Genomic DNA, 25,990 nt, shown 5'->3' on the forward strand with positions numbered 1-25,990 from the left:
CCTCATATTTCACATCATTGACTTGATTCTTGGGGTCTTCAAGTCTACTATTGAATCCCTGTATATTATTCTTTATTTCAGTCAGTGTATGCTTAATTTCTGACTGGCCCTTTCCCCCCACCCCCCCCCCCTTTTTTTTTTTTTTTTTTTTTTAGCATTCTCACTAAGATCCTTGAAGGTCTCACTAAGTTCCTCGGAGGATTTGAGAAGATTCTTGAGTAACTTTGTAACTGTGGTTTTGAACTCTGTATCCAGTAGTTTGCTTTCTTCCATTTATTTCATTTGTTACATGTTTGTCTCCGCATTTTGGCTGCTTCCCTGTGTTTGTTTCTATGTATTGGGTAGCTGCTAAGTCTCCTTGATTTGATAGAGTGGCCTTGTGTATTAGGTGTCCTAAAGGGTCCAGTGGCTCAGCCTCCCCAATCACCTGAGGTGGACACTCTTGGTGCACCCCTTTGTGGGCTGTGTGCACAGTCTTGTTGTAGTTGAGCTTTGATTGCTGTCGGTACCACTGGGAAGAATTGACCTCCAGGCCAATTGGCTGTGGGGACCAGCTGTGACTTCAGGGGGAGAGCTGATGAGCAGGACACACCCTTATGGGGCATGACTTGCTTCAGTGGGGCTTTGGTGATCACTGAGTCTGCCCCTAGAGTGTGTCACTTATGGATGTGAAGAGTTATAATCTGGTATGGTCTCACACTGACCATTGGGTTCAGTGGCTCTTGGATCTCCAAGGAGGTGCAAAGTCAGCCACTGCCTGGGGCCACCCAGCAGGAGCTTCAGAGAGATCTACAGATTCCTCCTCTATGTATCGGGTTTGGAAGTGCCCAGACGAGGCCCAGTTGTGAAACAAGGCAGGCTGGTGCTGGTGCTGGCCTTAGGCATTTTATTAATAGCTTTGGGGCTCCCTGACCCAGCTGCAGCTTGACAGGTTTTAGACTAAGAAAGGACAGGCCATTCATATGCAAAAGCCGCTGCAAACAGCTTGGGTGGTTGGGGTTGTAAATTGGGTGAGGCAGGGTCTCAGGGAATCTCCAGGGTGGAGCAAACAGAAATGGCTGCCAGTCAGCCCTATACCAGGGAGGTCCCAGCACGGGAACAATGACCACTGAGAGCATCTTCCATCTGGAAGAAAGCCACCCCCGCATTCCTGCCCTGAAGCCAACAGTCCAGTTTCTCCCCATATCTGTCTGGGTCCCTCAGAGCCTTGCCCGGCACTAGAGCTCAGAGCAAGCAGAAGCTTGTAAATTCAGTTTGCAGTGCTGGCCTTTTAAGAGGAGCAGCTGGGTCTCTAGCAGCCTGTGTGTCACTCAGCCCCAATCCAGACTGGTTTTTACAACCCGTAGTTCTTACTGCCCATAGGGACTTCTTTCCCCACCTCTGGGACCCTGGGCTGGGGGTTTGGTGTGGGACTGGGACTCGTTGCTCCTCCAGGCGGCCTCCAAAGAGGTGATCTCCCTCCCTATTAAAAAAGTGGCACACCCAGGTGCCAGACCAGCCCGTTCCACGCCTCCACACCTCCTACCAGTCTCAATGTGCTTTCTTCTTTACCTCTCTAGTTGTAATACTTCCACTCAGCCAGCTTTCCCGCGGTTCTGGATGACAGTTGTTCTGTATTCTAGTTGTAATTTTGATGTGGTTGTGGGAAGCAGCAAGTACAGGCATTTACTATGCCACCATCTTGGTTCTCTCTCTCTTTTTTTTTTAATGTTTTCTTCATTTTAGAGGGAGAGGAAGGGAGAAGGAGAGATAGAAACATCAATCACGCCTCCTACTGGAGATCAAGTCCTCAACCTGTACATATGCCCTGAACTGGAATCCAACTGGTAACCTCTTAGGACTTGGGCTGATGCTCAACCAACTGAGTCACTGTGACCAGGGCAAATTCTTCATTTCTAAAGGACACCCAGGTGATACCAATACCACTATTGGACCAACTTCAATAGCAAGGGTCTACAGAACAATATGTCCCAACATGTTCTGGTCAAGTAAGGTTGAGAACACTCAAATAAAACAAGTTGTTCTTCTAAGAAACTTTATTAAACTCCATGAAGATTACATACAATATTTTCAAACTTTCTTGATTTCTTGTTTTCAAAGAGCATTCCCTAGGATTAGTGTCTGTGAAACACACTGGAGCATAGAGGATCAGGCAAGTTGAAAGCAGTCATGGGAAGTCAGAGAAGGCCACCAATTTGGAAGTCTCCTCCTTTCCCCCATTCTTCCAAACAGATACCTCAACTTGCACTTTTAAATGCTAGTATCTATGTGTAAAAAGACAGAAAAGAAGCACATTAAACACAACAAAATAGCTATCTCTGGCTAGAGATATTATATTATGACTAGGGGCTCAGTGCACGACTTTCTGCACCTTGAAAGGACTGTAGGCGGTGAAACTGCGGTGGGCACAGGGGTGGGTCTGGGCCCATCCTCTGCACTCCCACCCGGCCCCTCCCGCCATGGCCTCCGAGTCCCATCTGCCACTACCACACGCTGACAGTGCCGGTCCTGCTCGTACCTGCTGACAGCGTGGAGCAATTGGGGCCGGCGCCAGAGAAGTGGGGCCGGCAAAGTCAGCGGGTGCGAGTGGCGGCTGTTGCCCCAATCGCCCCTCAGGAGCAGGGGGAGGTGGAGAAGCCCTCAGGGGCGATCGGGGCTGGCAGCAGCCGCTTGCACCCACTGACATTGCCGAGCAATCGGGACCAGTATCAGGCGCCAGCAGCAGGTGTGAGCGGCAGCTCTGGTGCCGGCAGCGGTTGCGAGCGGGGTCATCGCCGGCTCAGGTGAAAGAGGCGGCTGCCGGTCCTGATCGCCCCTCAGAAGCAGGGGAAGGTGGAGAAGCCCTGAGGAGCGATTAGGGCCGGCAGCCGTGGCTTGCACCCAATGACAGCAGAGCAATTGGGGCTGGCGCCAGGTGCCAGCAGCAAGTGCGAGCGCTGGGCGGGACCGCGGTGCACAGGAGCTAAGAATTTTCAGTAACCACGAGGCTCGCCTGGATGACAGCAACCGGCACCCGGCCTTGGTCTGGCGCCCCCACTCACCTGCTTCACCATCCCGCTGCGGCTGACACCCACCACGTTCAGCGCGCTGCCACCTACTGCTGATGCCTGCCATGTTCTGCGTGCACCTCCTGGTGGTCAGCGCACATCATAGCGACCAGTTGTTCGGATGTTCCACAGTTCGGTTTATTTGCATATTAGCCTTTTATTATATAGGAGTATGGTGGGCATTCCTATTTTCCTCCTTACACTTCTTCATTCTTTTAGTATCTTCAATGAGCATGTAATACTTTTGTCATCAGAGAGTTATTATCTTAAGAAAAAAACGCTACCCACCATGCTCACTTTTATTTACATTCACATTTGAATGAATTACTTTATTCAGATTACTTTATTAAGCAGAAAAGATTTTAGGAGAGCTACTAAAGAAGAAAATAAAGGAATCAGAACATTTTTTAAATGTTTTTTTAAATTAAGTTTAGAGAAAGAGGAAGGGAAAGGATAGAGAGATAGAAACATTGATTCAAAAGAAACATTGATTGGCTGCTTCCTGCACACCTCCTACTGGGGATCGAACCCACAACTTGGGCATGTGCCCTGACCAGGAAAGGAATCATGTGCTCCTGGTTCATGGGTCGATGCTCAATGACTGAGTCACACCAGCCAGGCAGGAATCAGAACAATTTAGAATATAGGCTAGAAATGAACATTGGTGAGGAGATTTTGGGCCCTAGGGAAACAAAAGATAAATAGCAAAAAGGGATGGGAAAAGATGAAAGAAGACCAAAACAACTTTGCCTACTCTGCAGATGCACCTAGAATTATAAAAACTTTTTATCATACATGCACATTCATATATACATATATAATCAAATTGGTTATTAATTACATTATTAGTGATCCTTATTATTTATATCACACATAAAAGGGGAAATAATATCTACTGGAATTGTTCTCCTAAGAAATACTATGATATCAAAGAAGATAAGATACACAGCACAATAAATGCTACTATAATGAAGTTTGTTAATATTTATACTTCAACTAAACCAAGCCTATCAACAATAAAATGGTCAAATAATTGTGAATGAAATGTTAGCCAGCAATAAAAATGAATGAAAACATATATATTTGTTAACACAGGGAAAATAACTGATAGTACTTTGTTCTTCATTAATTATGCTAGCCCCGATTTTAACATAAGTTCTTATTATATTAGTTATAATAGGTTTAGTGTTAGAAGTTATCAAGTTGTACAACACTAGATCTAGATATAAGGAAATTTACAAGAAATCCTTATGAAATTAACTTAGCCAGCAAATTTAAATGCTACCATGGCTAGGTAATAAAAAGAACTGGAAATGCAAATACCTGAATCTGACACTAACTAGTTACTGACCTCAAACAAATCACAATCTTTCCAGGCTTGTTTCTTACCTGTCAAAAGGATGCTAGGCTTGAGTCATGAGTTTCAACAAATAGAAAAGACCAAACCCAGAAGATTGCTACATGGTGCCTGGCAGTTCCCTAAGACAGTACCACAACAAGAATCCTCCAAACTGAGCTGAAAATCCTAACCAAGGAAGGTTTGCAAACAATAGTGGCCTCAACCTATTTCAAAAGTTTTAATAAACATCTCTACCTGAAACCTCTCAGGATCTTTCCTCTGAAGACTATCTTATCCCTTTACCATTAAGGTTTCAAGTAATAAAAACTAGCCTGTCTCAAGAAATGACTAAACATTAGGAAAGCTCTTGAAAATTTCCCTCCAGCTCTGAAATTCTCTCAATCTCTCTCCATACCCCCCTCAAAGAACTTGTATACATACTAGAGGCCCAGTACACAAAATTCGTGCACGGGGTGTGTGTGTGTGTGTGTGTGTGTGTGTGTGTGTGTGTGTCCCTCAGCCCAGTCTGAACCCTCTCCAATCTGGGACCCCTCGAGGGATGTCCGACTGCCTATTTAGGCCCAATCCTGGTGCAGTCGGACATCTCTTTCACAATCCAGGACTGCTGGCTCCCAACCGCTCGCCTGCCTGCCTGCCTGATTGCCCCTAACCGCTTCTGCCTGCCAACTTGATCACCCCCTAACCATTCCCCTGCCAGCCTGATCGAAACCTAACTGCTCCCCTGCCAGCCCGATTGCCCCTAATTGCCCTCCCCTGCCGGCCTGGTCACCCCCAACTGCCCTCCCCTGCTGGCCTGGTCGCCCCTAACTGCTCTCCCCTGCAGGCCTGGTGCCCCCCCAACTGTCCTCCCCTGCAGGCCTGGTCGCCCCCAACTGCCCTCCTCTGCTGGCCTGATCGCCCACAACTGCCCTCCCCTGCCGGCCATCTTGTGGCAGCCATCTTGTGTTCACATGAGGGAAGCCATCTTGTGTGTTGGAGTGATGGTCAATTTGCATATTACTCTTTTATTAGATAGGCTATGCATAAACAATGGAAACAAGCAATAGTGTAGTGAAGGCCTGGGGGGGTAAGGATTGGAAGGAAGGAGGTAAAGGGGTAGTAAATATTATATTGGAGGACATCTGTAATACTGGCAACAATTAAATTAAATTAAATTAAATGGGGGGGGGTAGATATTTTAACAAACATGAAAGTCAATAAACAAAGACATTGTAGGTGTTCAATATTTATTAAATGAATAATTTACAAAGTCATTATGACATTTTTATGCAATTGTAATACCAGCAAAAATTACAACCTATAAAAGATGAATATTTAAGGTCAATATGTCTTTCAAAACAAAACAAAAACTAAGGTTTCATTAAATCCTTGAGTAAAACTTGATGCCCCAGAGAATGCTAATCTTTCTACCAAAGTATGCTGGCCCTGTATCTAATATTGAAGGAAAGAGGAATAAGCAAAGAAACCTTTTACCTGAACAGGATTGTTTTATAAACCTGTTTATCAGAGATGGAAGGGTGAAAAGATCAATCAGTCAAAACAACCTGATTCTCAATCTGGGTACTATCACTAAACTGTGATGAGATGACCATCTTCCTTTCCTCCACGTAGGGTGGTTTGATAAGCAAATGGAAGGATATATAGGAAAGAATTCTGAATGCAGTACAGCACTACATGAATGAAATTTAAAGATATTGCTTTTACTGAATTGCTACCCCCACCCCCAGAAATCACCAATAGTACATAAAAATTAATTTGGCAATAATAAATTACATTCTTTAGCATTTTTTATTGATTATTTTTTTTAGAAAGAGAGAGGGAAGGGACAGAGAAAAACAATAACGTGATAGACAAACATCAATTGGTTGCCTCCCATACGTGCCCCAAAGACAGAACCCAAAACCTGGGTATGTGCCCTGACTGGGAATCGAACCCATGACCTTTTGGTGCCAGGGACGAAGCTCCAACCAACTGAGCCACACTGGCCAGGGCCATATATTATATGCTTACAAATATATACTTAACAGTAATGGCTACCATTTAGTGAGCATTTACTATGTAAAAGCCACTGTGTAAAAAGCTTTACACAAATTAATTTGCTAAAACTTCTCAGCAATGCTTTTTACAGAAAAACAATTAGCATTGCCAATATAACCAATAAGATAGCTGAAGAAACACAGATTAAATCTAATAATGTAGTCCTATTATGAAATTATTTTATTCTCAAAGAAGGTGGTTTCTGGGATGAGTAAATACCAAATATATTTAAATTTAACAGTCTATAACATCCTATGTAAATTTGTCATCAGCAAGTAATCATTTTAGTCTTCTGAAATCTTCAATTATGTAACAACTATTATTTTAAAAACAGTAGTTTCTTTTAAAACCATACACATCTACACACACACACACACACACACACACACACACATATATACACATGTACAAAGAGAGAAAGAGAAGGTTTTACCTAGCAATGAAGTGGCAGCTTCATTTGGCTAAAATTTCTTGAGACAGATAATCCATCAAATTAGAAATTGGCCATGATGTTAAAGCACATTTTAGCTTAAGCACTTATTAATAACTAGAGGCCCGATGCACGAAGATTCGTGCAAGAATGGGCCTTCCTTCCCCTGGCTGCAGGTACCGCCTTCATTCCGGCCAGAGCCGCCTTTCTGCCTTCCCTTGCTTCGGACCAGAGCCACCTTTCCGCCTTCCCACGCTGCCCAGAGGCCCAGAGCAGCTGGAGTGTCCTGCCCCCTGCCACCTACATATGCAAATTAGCCTGCAATCTTTGTTGGGTTAATTTGCATACTCACTCCTGACTGGCTGGTGGGCGTTGCAAAGGTATGGTCAATTTGCATCTTTCTCTTTTATTAGTGTAGACTAGAGGCCCGGTGCACAAAATTCGTCCATGGAGGGGGGTTGTCCCTCAGCCCAGCCTGTACCCTCTCCAATATGGGACCCCTTGAGGGATGTCCGATTGCCCATTTAGGCCCGATCACAATCCGGGACTGCTGGCTCCCAACTTCTTGCCTGCCTGCCTTCCTGATTGCCCCTAACCGCTTCTGCCTACCAGCCTGATCACCCTCTAACCACTCTGCTGCCAGCCTGTTTGCCCCCAACTTCCCTCCTCTGCCGGCCTGGTCACCCCTAACTGCCCTCTCCTGCAGGGTTGATCACCTCCAACTGCCCTCCTTTGCAGGCTTGGTCCCTCTCAACTGCCCTCCCTTGCAGGCCGGGTGCCTCCCAACTGCCCTCTCCTGCTGGCCATCTTGTGGTGGCCATCTTGTGTCCATATGGGGGCAGGATCTTTGACCACATGGGGGCAGCTATATTGTGTGTTGCAGTGATGATCAATCTGTATAGTACTCTTTTATTAGATAGGATAGAGGCCTGGTACACAGGTGGGGGCCAGCTGGTTTGCCCTGAAGGGCGTCCCGGATCAGGTGGGGGTTCCCTTGGGTTGTGGGGCAGCCTGAGCGAGGGGCCTGTGGTGGTTTGCAGGCCGGCCACGCCCCCTGGCAACCCAAGCGGAGGCCCTGGTATCTGGAATTTATTTTCCTTCTACAATTGAAACTTTGTAGCCTGGAGTGGAGCCAAGCCTGGGGCTCCCTCCGAGGCCGGCAGCCATTTGTGTTGGGGTTATAATTGAAACTTTGTTGCCTTAAGCGGTTGGGCCCGGCCAGGGTGTACGGAAAGCTTTGCTTCCCCTGTTGCCGGTGGCAACCCTGGCCTGCTCTCTCAAGCTCCATTCTGCTGCCATTTCTGTTTGAATTTGTTTACCTTCTATAATTGAAACTTTGTAGCTTGAGTGGAGGCTTAGGCCTGGCAAGGGCAGGCGGAAAGCTTGGCTTCCTCTGTTACCTAGGAAACCTTGCTCTCTGTGGCTGTAGCCATCTTGGTTTGGATTAATTTGCATACTCGCTCTGATTGGATGGTGGGTGTGGCTTGTGGGTGTGGCTTGTGGATGTGTCGGAGGTATGGTCCATTTGCATATTTGTCTATTATTAGATAGGATGGCCACAGCAATAACTGATTCCATACTTAATTTGAGCACAGTACTTCTCCAAAAACTAGGACTGTGTTGGAAAATTAATTTAAATTCCTTCTGTTTACTCCCTAGAGATATCTTCTTTGCTAGAATTCAAATTCTCAGAGAGCTGGAACTAGGTCTCTCATCCACAATTCTATAGTTCAGGCATAATTCCTGGCATATGGTAGTGTCTAATAACCATTTACAGAATTATAGAATTTTTTTACTTCTATTTATTTCTGATAGTTCACACATGTATACAGGAGGTCCTATCCAAATTATGACTTATACAACCTGTATCAAAATTCCAACTTTTTCAAAGCTTATTTAAAATAAATAAAATTTTCTTTTTAATCCTTATGTTCCTCTTTTACCAAACCTTTATTGAACACATTACTTCCCAGGCACTTTGTCAAACATTTTCAAAAAAGATCATGAAAAACTCATATTTTCTTAGAAACTGATAGCATAACAAGTAAATGCATATATGTAACAGAACTATAGTATGCTAAATGATATAATAAAGGTAAACATCACAAATTAATTTTGAGGGACTATTTGAATCCTAGAAAGAGAATATAGTTACTCTCATAACATTAGCCAAAGAGCCATCCTCCCCTCTCTGATTACCTTGTCCTCTGAGAAAAAATACTCAGCTTCCTGAGAAAGCATGAATCGGTGCTATATTTATGAGAAAATGCTAAAGCTAGATGGAGTACAGAATGAGAGATATGCACAAAAGACACACAAAAGGAGGCAAGTTTGGGATGTGCCTAGGAGAATATCAAAGGAAATAGACACGTGAGCTGGGTCTTTTATTTTTCTTTTCCCCTCTTTCTTTTTAAACATATTTTTTATTTATTTCAGAGAGGAAGGGAAAGAGAGATAGAAACATCAATGATGAGAGAGAATCATTGATCGGCTGCCTCCTGCACGTCCTCTACTGGGGATCAAGCCTGCAACCTGAGCATGTGCCCTTGACCAGAATTAAACCCGGGACCCTTACAATCAGGCTGACACTCTATTCACTGAGCCAAACCGGCTAGCCGCTAGGGCATGAGCTGGGTCTTGAAGTATAGTTAATTAGGCAGGCAAAATGATAATCAAATTCTAGAAAGATATCAGTGACTAATCCTGTTAGTCTGACTCTGAACAACTAGATGCAGTAAAAAGTACAAGATGAAGGAAAATTCCATTATTTTCTTAATGTCTATCTAATTTCTATACCTATTAGGTGCCTGCTAATTTGTATAATTTATATTTAAAAGCAGTAAGTCCACAGATAAATGAAGATTAGTTCAATTTTAATAATTAAATTTAATTTGTTCCATTACTTTAAAACTCAGTAGTTCAAAGGAATGCACTATATGAATTCTAAACTGTTTTTCAATTAAACAATCTCAAATACCACAAATCTCTATTTAGTTTTAGTATATTTTATTTTTTGATAGATCCTCAATGTCAACCATCCTAACTTTAAAAATCATTCAACAGAGATCTTATAATTATTTGAGAAATAAAATATATTTTATAATATGCTGTACTCTTTCATGACTTCAGTAGTGAATTTCTCATTTTTAGCTGTATTATATAAATTTCAATAGTCTGGATGACAAGACCTAAATAAGTGGTGGTAAGACAATAAAAATAAAAAACATAAAACGTTCCAAAGTTATTTCTTAAAAATGCTAAGGTATTCATGTATAACATCACCTTTGAAATAATGCTAAAACATGAAATTAATATGTCAATTTTAAAAACTATAAAGGTAGCCCGAGCCAGCATTGCTCAGTGATTAGAGCGTCAGCCCTCACATTGGAGGGTCTCAGGTTTGATTCCTGGTCAAGGGCAAGTACCCGGGTTGCAGGTTCGATCCCAATCCATGTGTCTTTCTCACATTGAAATATCTCCTCCGCAAATCCGCCCCCCCCCCCCTTTTACTCCTACTCCCCTCTCCCTTTCACTCTGAAAACCAATGGAAAAAAATCCTCACGTGAGGATTAACAAACAAACAAAATAATAAAGCTAAGTATGTTCAAAAACTGAGAAGAAAATTATATTTCCTACTTCCACACGTATGTTTTTCAAAATATAAATGACAAATAGAAGAAAAGAAAAAAGAAAATTAAAAAATAAAAATATATATGACAAGAACAAATAAAAATAAATACGGTAATAGAAAAAAATAAGATACTAAGTTCTTTAAGTGTATTCTACTTTAATCTTCAAAATAACCACATATTGTATTATAACATTATTGTGCTATAAAAATACCACAGCCATGTTTAAAAATGAAGAAAGTAAATCTAAATCTGTTACTAGTCTAACTGTAAAAATTGTGTTTTTAATCAATTAACACAGCTTCAAAATATAAAGTAAGCTGTAAAAAAGTAATAATGCTAAAACTAATATATACCAATAAATTGCAAACAAAACAGCTGATAATATTTTTGTTGTTGTTAATCCTCACCTGAGAGCACTTTACCACCGATTTTCAGAGAGATTGGAAGGGAGGGAGAGAGAAACACTGACATGAGAGAGACACATCCATGGGCCACCTCCTGCAAGAGCACAAACCGGGACGAGGATGGAAGGTGGGCCACGATTCGAACCTGCCACCCAGGTATGTGCTCTTGAGCTGAAATCGAACCAGAGACCCTTCGGTCTGTGGGCCGACACTCTAACCACTTAACAACACTGGCCAGGGCAGTCTGATAATATGTTTAAAAATACAGACTTAAAAGTTATTGGAAAAGCAATGCTGGATATCAAATTTAATAGTCAACTTTAAAAAACAACAACACGTTAATTGAAAAAATTTAAATGCCTACAATGTTCCAGGTATTCTACTAGCTTCTGGGGATACCAAAGTGAGAGTAAGAGAGTCCCTGCCTGGTAGAACAGATACAACTCTAGACAATAATACTACAATATGGTGATTCTCTAGGAATAATTACTATATATATACACTTAGAAAGATAAGAATGAATCAATGATAGTTGGGAGTACCATCTGATCAAAATATTTCAGTGCTGATGCAGCATAGGATTGTTTGGGATACACAGCAGAAAATGAAGCTAGGAAAGTAGTTTAGGAATAGATTATTATTGCCTGAAACATCAATCTCAGGAACTTAACCCTTGATTAGAAGTAACTGGAGAGTCTCTCTCTCTTTTTTAATATAGGAACCAACATAATTACATAGTTTTCAAAAATTATACTGAAGATAACATTAGCAGCATTCTAGAGAAGAGAGAAATTTGTCCAATAACTCAAGAGAGATGATATGGGCTTCTAAATTTTACTTACATAAACTGGGAAAAGGACAGATTTGAGAGAAAATCCAGAGAAAGACTGAACATAAGGGATGATGGCTTACAATCAAATATGAGTCAATAATAGTTTCTAGCTCAGGTTCCAGAAAGTCTGTGCCACATACAAAGAGAAGAAGCCAAGTCTGGGTAGGCAGAAATTGATTTGAGACATACAAGGAAAACTAGGGAAAAAGTAGCATTACAGATGGCAAGGAAGGAGAATTTCAATTTTTTTAAAAAGGTTACCAATACCAACTACTACAAAGATGACATAGAAAGAATTTGAAATTAAGCCACTGAGTTTAACAACTAGGTCACATAGAGATCTTACTCAACAAAGGATAAAGGAAAGGAAAAGAATGCTGCTGAAATAAATCTGTTGCATGTAGAAACCCAAGTTAGTAAAACTCTAGACCAAACAGTTCATGAACTTTTTGGTCTCAGGATTGCTACTCTCAAAAGTTAAAAGAGCTTTTGTCTTATCTGTCAAGAAATAAAATAAACAGAAAAAAATTTAAATATACACTAGTGCATTTTTAAAAGTAACAGAAAGTACATCACATGTTGATATAAATAACATTTTTTGTGGAAAAAAACTATATTTTCCAAAACAATGGTAATTTTGCATGAAGAGTGGCACTTGCATATTTTTGCAAACCTCTATTATCTAGCTAATAGCACAAAATGGCCTTTGCACTCGCTTGCTTTTTTCTCGATTCCTTTATTCTAATGCTAACGGTGTCGAGTCACATTCGACATCCAAGTGCAAATTAACAGAAGTCATCTAGATTGTCATATCTACTTCTGCATTCAATATGCTGGACTACCCTGTTTTGGTTCAAGAACATGAAATCTGGACTCCCAGAAATATGTAGTAGAAATAAGAAAGAAGTATTTTAATAGAGCCTTTTCAGATAATAGTGAATATTCTTCTTTGATATTACATAAAAAAACACACAAGTAGTTGTTTCTCAAAGATTAGCTGCATGTGAAATCTGAAACCACATCAAGGAAGTTTTCATAGTGTACCCTTAAAAAACACTGGCTTAATTAGAACCTTGAATGGATTATATCCATGCATGGTTTTGTAAAATCATACCCTGGTTATTGGAAAATGTTGAGTTATGAAGATCATCCAAATATTGACAAATTTCATGACAAACTATCATAAATTACATTAATTGATATTACCACATGATCTCATCTTTAAAGTAGTCTAAGTTCTTAATATCACTATAGTGGTTACAAGTTTTCAAAAACTCTAATTTTCTCCTGAAAGCTCCATTTTATCATTGGCAACAAATACTATCAATTGTTTTTCTTAAAGTGACAGACACACTGTGTTCATTTTTTAGAAAATATCTGCTAAATATCCAAGTCTGAAGAACTATAGTTTGCCAGGAATTCTTTCAAGTAAAAATGATGTTCTACAAAAAAAGGAGCTAGTTTTGCTTGCACCGCAACACAATTGCTTTCCCTTGAACCAACCACTCTACTTTGCTATAAAGCACAATGTGCTTTTATATGTACCAGTACGTCCTGGTTCATGAAACAGAATATTAAAAAAGACATGATATTTCATAAAATTAGTAACTTTTCTGCTTCATCAAAGATATTCTTAAGTGAGACTGACGTTATTTTTACTGCATGTGCATGGTGGTGAAGATTACCGTGAAAGTCACAGTTCGGTGCCACTACTTTGATTCATGCTAAGGGGCCAGCAGTTGGACCCACCATTGCCTCTGCACCACCACTGCAATATCAACACAATGAATAACATCTTAGTATGATTACGAAAATAGTTTGGGCTTCACAGGCTTCCTAAAAGGATCCTAAAAGGGAATTCCAGGGTTCCTCAGATCACACTTTAAAAACCACTACCTAGACTATCCAAACACAATCATTTTCAAAATGCTCTGTAAACACTGAGCCCATGTAACTACTCTAACCCAAGACATAGGGAGGAAACCCAACCCCTCCTAGAACAACAGTGTGGTAGCTGGAAAGGGAGGCTCAGGAATTCTGCATTATCTGAAAAGCGGACTGACTTAGATGGTCCTCAATTTTTTCTCCCATTCCCACACCAAAAGTCTAGGAGAGTCTGTGCCAAACTTCAAATTACAAGACAGGAAGCTAGTATGGAAAGACAACAATGATACTGAAATGATTTTTATCAGATGATAACGGGTTTAAGGTTTTTTCAAAATGTGAATTTTATAGTTTAATCCCATCCTATAGAAGCTGAAATAATTCATTCTTTAAACCAACAGTCAGATCCTAACCACAACACTGTGTTCAGTTAGAAACACTATTTTTCTTTACACGAGAAAATTTCACCTCTTCAGCATAAAAGAAAGATTTAATAATACTACCTCATGTACAGATTTGGTACAATTCAAAGTGTTTCTGATTTGATAAAAATCATAAAATTTTACAAAAGAAGCAAGGAACATCTATTTTGTTCACCACTGTATGTCCAGTACCTAGCTCTGCTCTTATATAAGATGTTCAATAAACATTGCTGAATGCTGGGTACTGAAGTGGCTGAAATGAGTAAGAACCCTGGTTACCAGACTCTTAGTACAACACGTAGTGCTCTTTCTATTATGTAAAATCTTTTTCATCATTCTTTAAAATAACATCTGAGGGAACCTAAAGGAGCTATTACAATTTACCTTCAGAAGATCATTATCTGTTCCACTTGAAATTACACTAGAAAGCCTCCTATGAATTAGGTGTTTTATAGGTTCTCGTTTAGATCACATTTCATCATCTTTTTTAAAATATATTTTTATTCATTTCAGAAAGGAAGGGAAGTGGGAAAGACAGAAACATCAATGATGAGAGAAAATCATTGATCGGCCGCCTCCTGCACGCCCCCAACTGGGGATTGAGCCCACAACCCGGGCATGTTCCCTGGACGGGAATCAAACCTGGGACTGACTCTTCAGTCCACAGGCCGATGCTCTATCCATTGAGCAAAACTGGCTAGGGTGTCATCATCATTTTTTAATATTTGCTATCTGAATGAAGCAGTAATTTCCATTCCTATATGAAGAAGTGACAATTAAGATACTAATCTAAATCATCATGTGCATGGTGGTGAAGTATATCTGCGAGGATATACTTTACATTATACTCTCCTCACACAGACATTATACTCAATATTTCATTTTCTGAGATGATTCAGAATGGCTCTTAATTTCCTGAAGTTTCCTGGGTTTATATTTGAGACACAATGTGTTATAAGAAGCTGAGATATAAATATGAAGGAGCCCTAGTTGGTTTGGCTCAGTGGATAAGCGTTGGCCTGTGGGCTGAAGGGTCCCGGGTTCAATTCCCATCAAGGGCACATGCCCAGGTTGGGAGCTCAATTGCCAGTTGGGGGCGTGCAGGAGGCAGCGAATCAATGATTCTCTCTCGTCATTGATGTTTCTATCTCTCTCCCTCTCCCTTCTTCTCTGAAATTAGTAAAAATATTTTTTAAATAAAAATAAATATGAAGGAGACTATGTAGTACTTTCGATAACAATTTGTCACCATAACTTTTTCTTTTTAAAAATTTCCTGTCATTTTGATATTTATCATTTTTGCTCACAAAAGCACAATGTAGAAAACCTCAGGTACTTGAACTATGTAATTATTTAGCTTCTGGATTAAAAAAGGATTAATAAAATTTAAACTAATAAGGCCAGCAAGTACAAACTAAAATTCAATCATAGAAATGGTTTAAATTTAAAGAATGTAATTTATCAATTTAGGAATTGAAGCTACTTCAATCAAATCACATTTCATTTAAAATACTGCTATAAACATAACCTCATTTCATTCCATACAAACTGTTATTCTGCAGAAAAACGTGACCTACCAAGGATACAACCAAAGGAAATGGTCTTCTGTAATATAAAGGATCTGAACTAGACTTTTTTTTTTAACTAGATATTCTTTAAAGAAAATAAAACTGTCACTGAAGACTTTATAGGGAACCATGGCCCCATCTTCTCTGGAGGTTTAGAAAAAAAGATGTTTCAAGGGTCTGGGAAGGCTTACACTTGGCCTCCCATTTATGGACCAAGACAGAATCAGTTCAAAGGTCAGTCTGACCCAAGGGATTCAAACCCAGTCTGTCCTCTTGCAAACTAGTCATTAGCAATCTGCATCCTTCTGTTCCGCAGCTATCTAGTCCCTGCTTTGGTAATCACCAATCTTATCCTTGAAATTACCTTAACTGCTAATTAACATGTCAGTTGTAGAGAATTACTTCTTCCAACTACTAAAAACTTTTGCTTCTCCAGAGTGTTCTGCAGTCCTTTAATCCTGTTTTCTAACATTACCAGAGAGGGCAATATTTTGTGGTGCAATCAATATCTGCCCTATTAACAATGCCCTGCTCCACTGTTCTATCTAAACATGGATTCCATTCTGATTTTCAGAAATGATGGTATGAAGAAAATAACAGAGAAATTAGAGCTCTCAGAGCTCTTAATTTATAGCCAAAATCAAAAGAGAAGAGACAATTCAGAGAGGGGAAGGAAGAAGCTGAGAGGGTTGTAGTGTAGAACACTTACTTTTAGGAACAGAGTGTCCCTTAGACTTCTGGTGAGTTGCCCAGAGCCTCTTCAGTTTCAATCCAAATGAGAATGCTTCTCTGAGTCCTCCTCAAGTAATCCACTAAAAATTGGATCTACAAGAGCTCAGATGTACTGGTAAAAATTGTCAGGGGCCCCCATGGGGGACTCAAGCCTCTTTTAAACTAGGCCCACTTCTCTGTCCTGGGCCAACTCCCCTGTGCACCATATTCCTTCTTTTTCCAGGTGCCAGGTATTCAGCCTGTTTCTTCTCTTCTGAGCTGCCACCACCTACTCTAGTTCTCAGGGTTCCTCTAACCCCAAGACTGGCTGTGGAGTAGGGCACCAGCTTCCCCCCTTCCTTGCTGTCCCTGCAAATAAACATATAGGCTCTTCTAGTTTCAGTAATTTTCTAATGGCTACAAGAAAATAGAGGGAACAACAAAAAGCAATAATTTCATACCAGAGATTAAGATTATAATAATCATTATAATCTCCACTTTAAAATTCCTGCCTCCAAAAACCAAATTTTCTGAAAATCGTCTGTTGAGCATTTTTAAAAGTGGAAAGTACTAACATAGATATACAAACATAATCTAAACCAATTCCAACCTTACAAAGACATAAAGATATAAAGATATTCTGCTTTTCAAAAATACTTAAATCACAGGTCCAAAAATAGTTACCACATTCATTTTAGAAAACAGGTACTTTTTCATTAGAATGTTCTGTTCCATTTCCTTGAATTTTGTAAATGTTTGAAAATTTGCTTTTTAAAGGATATTATGGAAAATTTCATCCAATGAAGATGGGAATATGCAAAAAGCATACTATGATTTACAAAAAGACTTATGTCCAAAGCAGCTAGCTTCATTCACTGAGTATATCTTAAAATGTTAAATCATTGCCAACCATTTCTGAATCTACATTTAAAAATTTTAATAAAATACTCTGGTGTTTAAAAATCTGAATCTCTCATTTTTAGAAATCTAATTTCTACTGAATATATAAACCTAAAGTCAATTTTGTTAGTGTTTTTTACAACAACAGTATATCACATTAGCACACTTATATTCTTGTGGTAATTTAGTTTGTAACAGATTCTGTGATATCAAAATACATGTTAACTAAATATCAAGCTATAAATCACAGGATTACAATAAATTAACTTAAAAAACTACCTTCCTATAAAGGCGAAGGAACTCTGTAACTAAGTGCTGGCATATCAAGACTGTCACTGACTTTGAATTTCCTGGATGATTTTCTTTACCCAGTAAATTAACTTAAATGTTTTTGTAAAATACTCAGTTATTGCAAGCTTACAATAAAATAAAGACTGAAAATAGACAGAGATCAATTCATCTCATTTGTATAGTCGAACAGATTGCCATGTGATCGAACTAAAGATATTCAGATACTTTCGGTAAAAATGTGTCCGTGACTGGGCTCATCTCCAACTACCTATTTATAAAATATTAAAGAACTGCAACACAAACATGAAGCAAAACCTTGATCTGACCCTTCCAGGCGTCTGTATGAAAAAGGAAGTTAAACCTATTGTGTATTCTATAATCAAATACTTTGAAGAACGATAGTAAATCACATCTTTTGCTCCTAAAGAGGAGGTCTTCATGGTTTTCCTTTGGTTCCTACACACTAACGCAACAATGCAGCCAACACTGTTATATCCGGAATGTGTGCGGGGCGGGGTGGGGTGGGGTAGGGGGGGAGGGTATTACACCTAGTGACACGAATTGAATCCAAGTAGCTCCTGCCTCCCTTCAATAATTGATGCCCTCCTGGCAGCGGAAGACGTTACAGCCTCTTCAATTAGCCCTCACCGCAAACCATCGCTGGGGTCGCGATCAATCTGACCCAATTCCTATCGCGCCCGCCCCCTCCTTCTGGCCTCCTCTCGCCTGGTCTGCGAGTGTCACGGAGGGGGGGGGGGGGGGCGCGGGCAGCCGCAGGGGCGTCCTCCTCGGCGGGCGCCGCGACCCGGCCGGCGGGCGGGCGGGCGGCGCGCGGGGCGGACGCGGGACTCACCGGGTGGAGGTGCCCTTCCGCACATCGCACATCATGCACTTGAAGGCCTCGGCGCTGTTCCGGAAGGTGCAGACGCTGCAGTCCCAGTAGCCCTCATCCGAGGACGGCTTCGGCTGCCGCTTCGGCCTGCAGGACACAACCCGGACACGACGCCCCGCGGGGTCACCAGCAGGCCGCGCCCGGCGCCCCGGCCCGCGGCCGCCCGCCCGCCCGCCCCGCCCCCTGCCCCGATTCCGCGACCCCGGCCCCGCGGGCCCGGCCGCCGCTCGACTCGGAGGGGGAGGGGAGTCAGGAAGGGGGAGGGCGCGAGCGCGGTGCAGTCGCCGCTCACCCTGCCGCCGCCGCCGCCGCCGCGCCGCCCTGACACCCCGGGCCGCCGCTCAGGCCGCCGCCATCGCGGCTCCATTGTGGGGCGGCCGGCGCCGGCCCCTCCGCGCGGAGCAGCGGCGTCGCCCCCGTTCTCGCCCCGCTGGCTGCCCCGGCGGGGAGCGAGGCGGCCGCCCGCAGCCCGGCGCGAGGGCCCCGCCGCCCGCCCGGTCCGGGCCCGGGGGCCGGGCGCCGTTACCTGGTGGGGCTCTTCTTGTCTCCCATGGCTTGGCTACCGATGCTCGCCGAGAGTCGCCGCCGCGGCCGCTCTGTTTGTCAATACGGAGGATAATAAGCCGGGCGGAAGCGGGCGGGGAGGAGGAGGGGCGGGGAGGGCCGCAGCGCCGAGCTCCGAGCCGCCGCCGGATCCCACGCAGCCTCCAGCTGTCGGGGAAACTCCTGCCCGGCCCACGTGACCCGCGCCCGCCAACCAGCGGCCGCGCCCGCGACTTCAAACGCGGCCAGCGCGGCCCAGCACCGCGGCGAGTTCGCGGGCGGGCGGGCGGCGTGGGGGTGACGCTGCGGCCTGGGCGCCGCCGCCCCGCCCGCTCTCCCCGCCTCCACTAGGCATCCCGGGCGAGCTGGGGCCGCCACGCGCTTCCGAGCCTCTCCGTCCCGCGGGCTGGCGGGGGATGCTCTGTCCTCCCGGGAAGCTTGGTCGTAGCTGGGGCCGGTGCCTGGAGGTCAGCCCCAGGTCGGGGGCGGGGAGGGAGGGGGGGTACCAGCGGGAGAACCGCTTTCCCAGTCTCGGCCGCCCTGGGCTACTCGGACCCAGCCCGAAGGATGCCTGTGGGGAAACGGGAGCCCACCTTGAGCGCTATTGCTGGGGCCTTAAAACACTGACTGGTTTACCAAGTAGGGAATTTCGCGTTTAACTCAGAGGAAACGAAACCGAGGCTCACCAGAGGGTAGATGACTTCCTCTGCGTTGCATAATTAGAAGATAACAGCCAGGAATCTAACCCTGGCTTTAATTACAAATGCGCTACTTTGGCTTCCCAGGCCTCTACAGTAGCTTTAAAAAATATGTTTAAAGTGCTCATTCGTCCTTTTTTAAAAAATAACGGTTTGGCTCAGTGGATAGAGCTTGGACCTGCGGGCTGAAGGGTCCCGAGTTGGATTCTAGTCAAGGGCACATGCCTGGGTTGTGGGCTCCCGTCGTTCAGGAGGGAGCCGATGGATGACTCTCTCTCATCATTGATGTTTCTATCTCTCCCTCTTCCTTCCTCTCTGAAATCAATAAAAACATATTTTAAAAAATAAATAAAAATAACGGGTTTACATGTGCCTGCACACCATCTCTTGACTAAAAACAGAAGACCTTCCTCCCAGGTCTCATTAATTTTATCTCATCCTACTGGATGCCCTCTTCTTGTGTGTGCTTCAGTACTAGACTGTAACAACAGCCATCTAACTCGTCCCTGAACCTCCAGCCCCAATTCCCCAATCTATTTAATAATCCACAACCAGATAAGTAATAAAATGCTAGTAATGGGCCATTACTCTGATCAAGGTTTTTCCTGAGGCTACTTAGTCTGGCATTAAGGAGCCCCACACCTTCTCCCTGCCTCCCACCCCATTCCCCATCAGAAAGGCTGCCTCGTGGTAAAGACTGCAGAGGAAATTCATTATCTTCCCAAACCCTTCCTTCACATACATAGCTTACTTCTGCATAAAACATTTCCCTCTTCTCTTTGACCGTACTGTTTCTACATCTTTCTAGATTCGCAGCAAGTCTAAATTATTGTAAAATAATAACCTTACACCTAAATGGGCTTTAGTGTACTACAAAGGAAATAGAAGTCCCCGTCTCGGCCTACTTTCCCTGTTGAGACCTTGGAAAATTGTGTGGTTAATTTCTGTACTTCTTAGCTTTTACATCTGCAAAATGGCATCTCTATTTATGGGGTTGTGTGATTAATAATAAAATAACTAACCTTTTTTAGCACTATATGCCAGGCACTTTGTAACTCTCTCTACACAAATGCACATTTTAAAGAACTCCAAGTACTATGCAAATGTTCTCCTCAACTAGCCTATCCCTTCATTTGAAAGACAAGGAACTTAGAGCCCTGGTTAAGTGGTTTTTCTTTCAGGAACAGGTCAGGATTAGAGCTCAGATTTCCTATTAGGATTAGGTGTTCACCAGCCCTGCTTTCTGATTAATCATATCACCCCATTTACAGCAATCTCTGAACTCACTGCATCATCTGTAATTCTTGCAAGTGTCACTTCTTGAGACTCAGACCTTGATTCGGAAGCGCAGAAACCCTGAGGAGGATGATTCACCAAAGCAGACAAGATCTAAGGCCTTGTCTTCAATCTCTCAGCAATGCAATGGTTAAATTTAGGCTAGCGACTTCTTTTTTCCCATCTGTAAAATAAAGGAGTTAAAACTGTTGTTTCAACTAAGGTCCCTTCAAGCCTAAGACATTGTGATTTTTTTTTTTAAATTCCTCAACTGGCTGGATCTTCCAGGAAACCGACAAGAATTGTGGTCTACTTGTGAAAGTAATGGCAACAATTATAAAACCAATCATATTTTTAAAAGCTTGATTTGGGAGGTGGGGCGTGGTTTAGTTTAGTTGGTTGGTACATTGTTTTTGCAAAATGGAGGTACTTTGTTGATTATAAAAGCTATATGTTACCATTGCATTGGTTTCTAGGGTGCCAAAACAAAATACCCACAGTCGGAGTAACCTAACAACAGAAATTTATTTTACAGTTTTGGAGGCTAGATTATCCACAGGCCTGGTTTCTTCTGAGGCCTCTCTCCTTGGTTTATAGATGGCTGCCTTCTCTCTGTGCCTTTAGGAAGTCTTCCCTCTGTGTGAATGTGCCCTAATATCTTCTTTTAAGGACACCAGTCATTTTGGATTAGGTCCTATCCTAATGACCTCATTTTGCTTTAATTACCTCTTTGAAGACTGTCTCCAAATACAGTCACATTCTGAGGTACTGGTAGTTAGGACTTCAGTATGAATTCAGCCCATAACACCAGGACAAAAATTTCAGCAAAGATTTTTAAAATTAACATATCCAGTACATTCTTGGAACATTACTAGTACAGGTTCACAATCCTCATCTCAAACCCTTAAGCCTGGATATAGTTTTAAAGTAAGATATTTTGAGTTTTTCAAAAGGCAGTATGTTACAAATATAATTACCCAACTCTCTGAGTGGGTTCTGAAGCAGTATCCCATAATCAAATGCATTAATATTTATGCAAAACATACATATTCATACTACGTTGAAAAATAAAGTCTATAAATCACTTTCTATCAATCCTACTCAGATTTTACTACTAAATGATTACAACTCAGGTAAAATATGAAGATGCTTTCAATTTTCAGTACTTTTTAGATTACAGGATTATTATGGAAAAAGGATGTTCACCTGTAAGAATTTGAGGGCAAATTAAGAATGAAAATATTAACATTAAAAACATCCATATTCTCTGACACAGCAGTTCCACTTTGGGGAATATATCCTAAGGATACAACCTGAAGTGCATAAAAAGCTTTTGCTCATCCAGCCAGTGTTGCTCAATGGTTGAGCATTGACCTATGAACCAGGAGGTCAAGGATAGATTCTGGTCAGGGCATATGCTGGGGTTCAGGCTTGCTCCCAGTAGGAGGCATGCAGGAGGCAGCCTATCAATGATTTTCTTTCATCATTAATGTTTCTATCTCTCCATCTCCTTCCTCTCTGAAATTAAAAAAAAAAAATTAAAGCTATGCACCCTAGCCAGTTTTGCTCAGTAGATAGAGTGTTGGCTTGCAGACTGAAGGGTCCTGGGTTTGATTCCAGTCAAGGGCACATACCTCTGTTGCAGGCTCTATCCCTGTGGCAGCCAATGGATGTGTCTTTCTCACATCGATGCTTCCCTCTCTCTGTCTCTCCCCCTACATTCCACTCTCTCTCTCTAAAAAAAAAAAAAAAAAAAAAATCAAAGGAAAAATATCCCGGGGTGAGGATTAACAACAACAACAAAAAAGCTTTTGCACAAAGACAGTCATTGCAGTTATTTTAATAAATATTGAAAATAACCTGAAAGCCCATCAGAAGAGGAATAGTTAAATAAATAATGATCTAACAAAAAAATGGGATTTTAATCAGTCACTAAAAATGATGTTGAGAACCTCAATAGACATTTTTTCAAGGAACACATACAGATGGCCACAAGTACATGAAAAGATGCTCAACATCATTATTTATAAGGGAAATGCAAATTAAAACCACAGTGAGATATCACATCACACCTGTTAGGATGGCTCTTACAGAAAGATAGGAAATAACAGGTGTTGGTCAAGTTGTGAAGAAAAAGGAACCCTTGTGCACTGTTGGTGGGAGTGTAAATTGGTGCATCACTAAAACAGTATGGAGGTTCCTCAAAAAACTAAAAATAGAACTATAATGCCATCCAGCAATTCCACTTTGGGTGTTTATCCAAAGAAAATGAAAACACTAACTCAAAGAATATACACCCCCATGTTCATTGCAGCATTATTTACAGTAGCCAAGATATGGAAACAAATTAAGCGGTCATTGATGAATGAATGAAGAAATTATTTAAATATATATAATGGAATATTATTCAACCATACGAAAGAATAAAGTCTCACCAGTTGCGACAACATGGATGAACCTTGAGGGCATTATGTTAAATGAAATAATTCAGACAGAGAAAGATAAATACCATATGATCTCACTTATCTGTGAAAACTAAAACAAAAGCAAAACAAGCTTATAGATACAGAGAATAGATTGGTGGTTGCCAGAGGTGGGGGAGGGGCTGAAAAATAGGTAAAGGGTGCAAACTTCCAGTTATCAAATAAATGTCATGGGATGTAATGTACAGCATGGTGATAATAACACTGTATTGCATATTTGAAAATTGCTGATAGTAGATCTTAAAAGTTCTCATCACAAGAAAAGAATTCTGTAACTATGTATGGTGATGGATGTTAACTAGACACAGTATGGTGATAATTTTGCAGATATACAAGTATCAAATCATTATGTTAAACACCTAAAACTAACAATGTTATGTCAGTTGTACTTCAATTAAAAATAAAATAAAATGGCACTGGCTCAAAAAAATAAATAAATGTAGGGTAAGCACTGTTTGTTGCACTGCATATCATCTTTTTTTCTAAAATATTTTTATTGATTTCAGAGAGGAAGGAAGAGGGAGAGAGAGATAGAAACATCAATGATGAGAGAGAATTATTGATCAGCTGCCTCCTGCACACCCTCTACTGGGGATCAAGCCAGCAACCTGGGCATGTGCCCTGACCAGGAATGAAACCCGGGACCCATCAGTCCACACGCTAATGCTTTATCCACTGAGCCAAACCAGCTAGGGCTGCATGTTATCTTTACTAGTATATTCTCTTTTGCTTTCTTGCCCAAATTAAAAAAAACAAAACACACACACACACAAGACTATGTTGATGTTATAAGAAGAGGCAATGTTTATGTTGTAATGTTAAGTGACAGATGCAGAAGATAAAATCGAATATACAATAATGACTAAACTGAATAAAAAGCATAAAAAAAGGTCAGAAGGAAACACACCAAAATATTAAGGTGGCTTGTAAGTCTCAATTTCATCTCAATACAGTATAACCTGTTACTACACTGTCAGCGCCTGACCTTTTGTTCCCTCTACTCTACAATTCCCTCTTTTCCTATATCCACCTGTGTCCTAGCAGTTCTGTGTGTCATTACATGGTCTGGCCTTTACTATAAGGACCCACCCATCAGGGCACTATGCCGCCTGCATTTCCTCTTTACTCCAAACCAATCCAGTGCTAGCTTCAGGATAGCCTCCCATTTCTACGTGTTGTCTTAGCCACCTTCCCCAAATCCAGAAAGGAGTGTGATGGGGACACTAGATGCATTATTAAGAGATGAATTTGGCCCAGCCGGCTTGGCTCAGTGGTTGAGTGTCAACCTATGAACAGCTTGATTCCTGATCAGGGCACATGCCCGGGTAACCGGCTCCATCCCCAGTGTGGGACATGCAGGAGGCAGCCGATCAATGATTCTCTCTCATCATTGATGTTTATATATATATATATATATATATATATATATATATATATATATATATATATATATATTTCTCTCTCCCTCTCCCTTCCTCTCTGAAATCAATAAAAATATATTTTTAAAAAGAGGTGAATTTGAAAAAGGGAGTTGGAAGATGTTTTAAGGCTTGAACCCAGCGTTCCTGACCATCCAGCCCAAATGTTAGCAAGTGCCTATGAATCCCTGCAGATCCATACTTCTGATATGTTTCAGTCCAGACAAGGTGGACTATCAAATGTGTTACTCCAAACTATGCTCATTAGGAGAATTTCCCTCCAGTAATGGCCTCCGGGGCCACCTCTCATCGGGACTGTAATGATGCAATTGTCCACCTCTCCTTGGTGCCGGGATATTATGCAGAACCATTTGTAAATCAGTCCTAGGTTTTTCCTCCTCAATCAGCCAGTTACACAAAACGCTTTATAGGGCCTTCAATGTGGACTGAGAGGAAGAGTCACTGTTGACGGTTTCTTCATGCAATAAACTCCACAGCTGTAAAGATTTCATCCCCAATCACATATTAAGAAAACTTTATGAACTCCAGTACAAAATATAAATACTGTAGCTACACTTAGAACCCCTAGAAAAGTCAAATGTATTTGGATCATTTTTATATTAATGTTTGACCCAGAAAAATCTACTGTAACATATCTGAAAAAAAATGTAAGTACCCAAAGTCTTTCTGCCAAGAGCACAAACACAGCTGCAATGCCATATTTCTCAGTAGTGAAAATAATATTTCCCTGAGACATAATCTTGGAAACAGATGTTTAAGGAGAAATTTCAATCTGTTGTCATATGTATCTTCATAGGAAAATGATTGAACTAGCATCAGTTTTTGCAGTAATATAAATATAACTCCAGCAATTTCTACAAGGATTTCTTGCAGCAAACACATTGCCATTTAAATAATATATTTCATTAGTACATTACATTCTAGAAGCAAACACATCTTATTTCAGTAACACACAAAACAGATTTTTCAGTAATACACGAAACAGTTATATATTACTCGACATTTCTCAGGTTAAGTATACTTTTAATTTTTAATATGAATAAATTATGCCAACAAGCAAAACAAGACTGTTTGCTTAACCAATGGTTAAGGGCATTATCTGAGGCCAAATTGTCCGCATTCAAATTTAGGCTCTGCAATTT

General features: G+C 41.5%; 1 protein-coding gene across 6 annotated transcripts in view; it reads right to left on the reverse strand.

The window, feature by feature from the left end:
• YAF2 (YY1 associated factor 2) overlaps positions 1–19,123 on the reverse strand; it is a 98,906-nt gene extending 79,783 nt beyond the window's left edge. For 5 of the 6 annotated variants that reach the window (XR_013813674.1, XR_013813675.1, XM_079774303.1 and 2 more), the window contains exons 1-2: positions 18,937–19,123; positions 18,372–18,497 (exon numbers count right to left, since the gene is read on the reverse strand). Coding sequence is in view for 4 of the 6 variants with exons in the window: in XM_079774303.1 (XP_079630429.1) it covers positions 18,372–18,497; positions 18,937–18,962 (152 nt within the window). In the remaining 2 variants the exon portion in view is untranslated. Of the gene's footprint in view, positions 1–10,619; positions 16,697–18,371; positions 18,498–18,936 lie in introns of those variants that run through there. The other variant, XM_079774304.1, reaches the window with a different exon arrangement.
• Between the last annotated feature and the right edge of the window lie 6,867 nt (positions 19,124–25,990).

Source organism: Cnephaeus nilssonii (assembly GCF_951640355.1).
Source record: "Cnephaeus nilssonii genome assembly, chromosome: 6".
NCBI lineage: Eukaryota > Metazoa > Chordata > Mammalia > Chiroptera > Vespertilionidae > Cnephaeus > Cnephaeus nilssonii.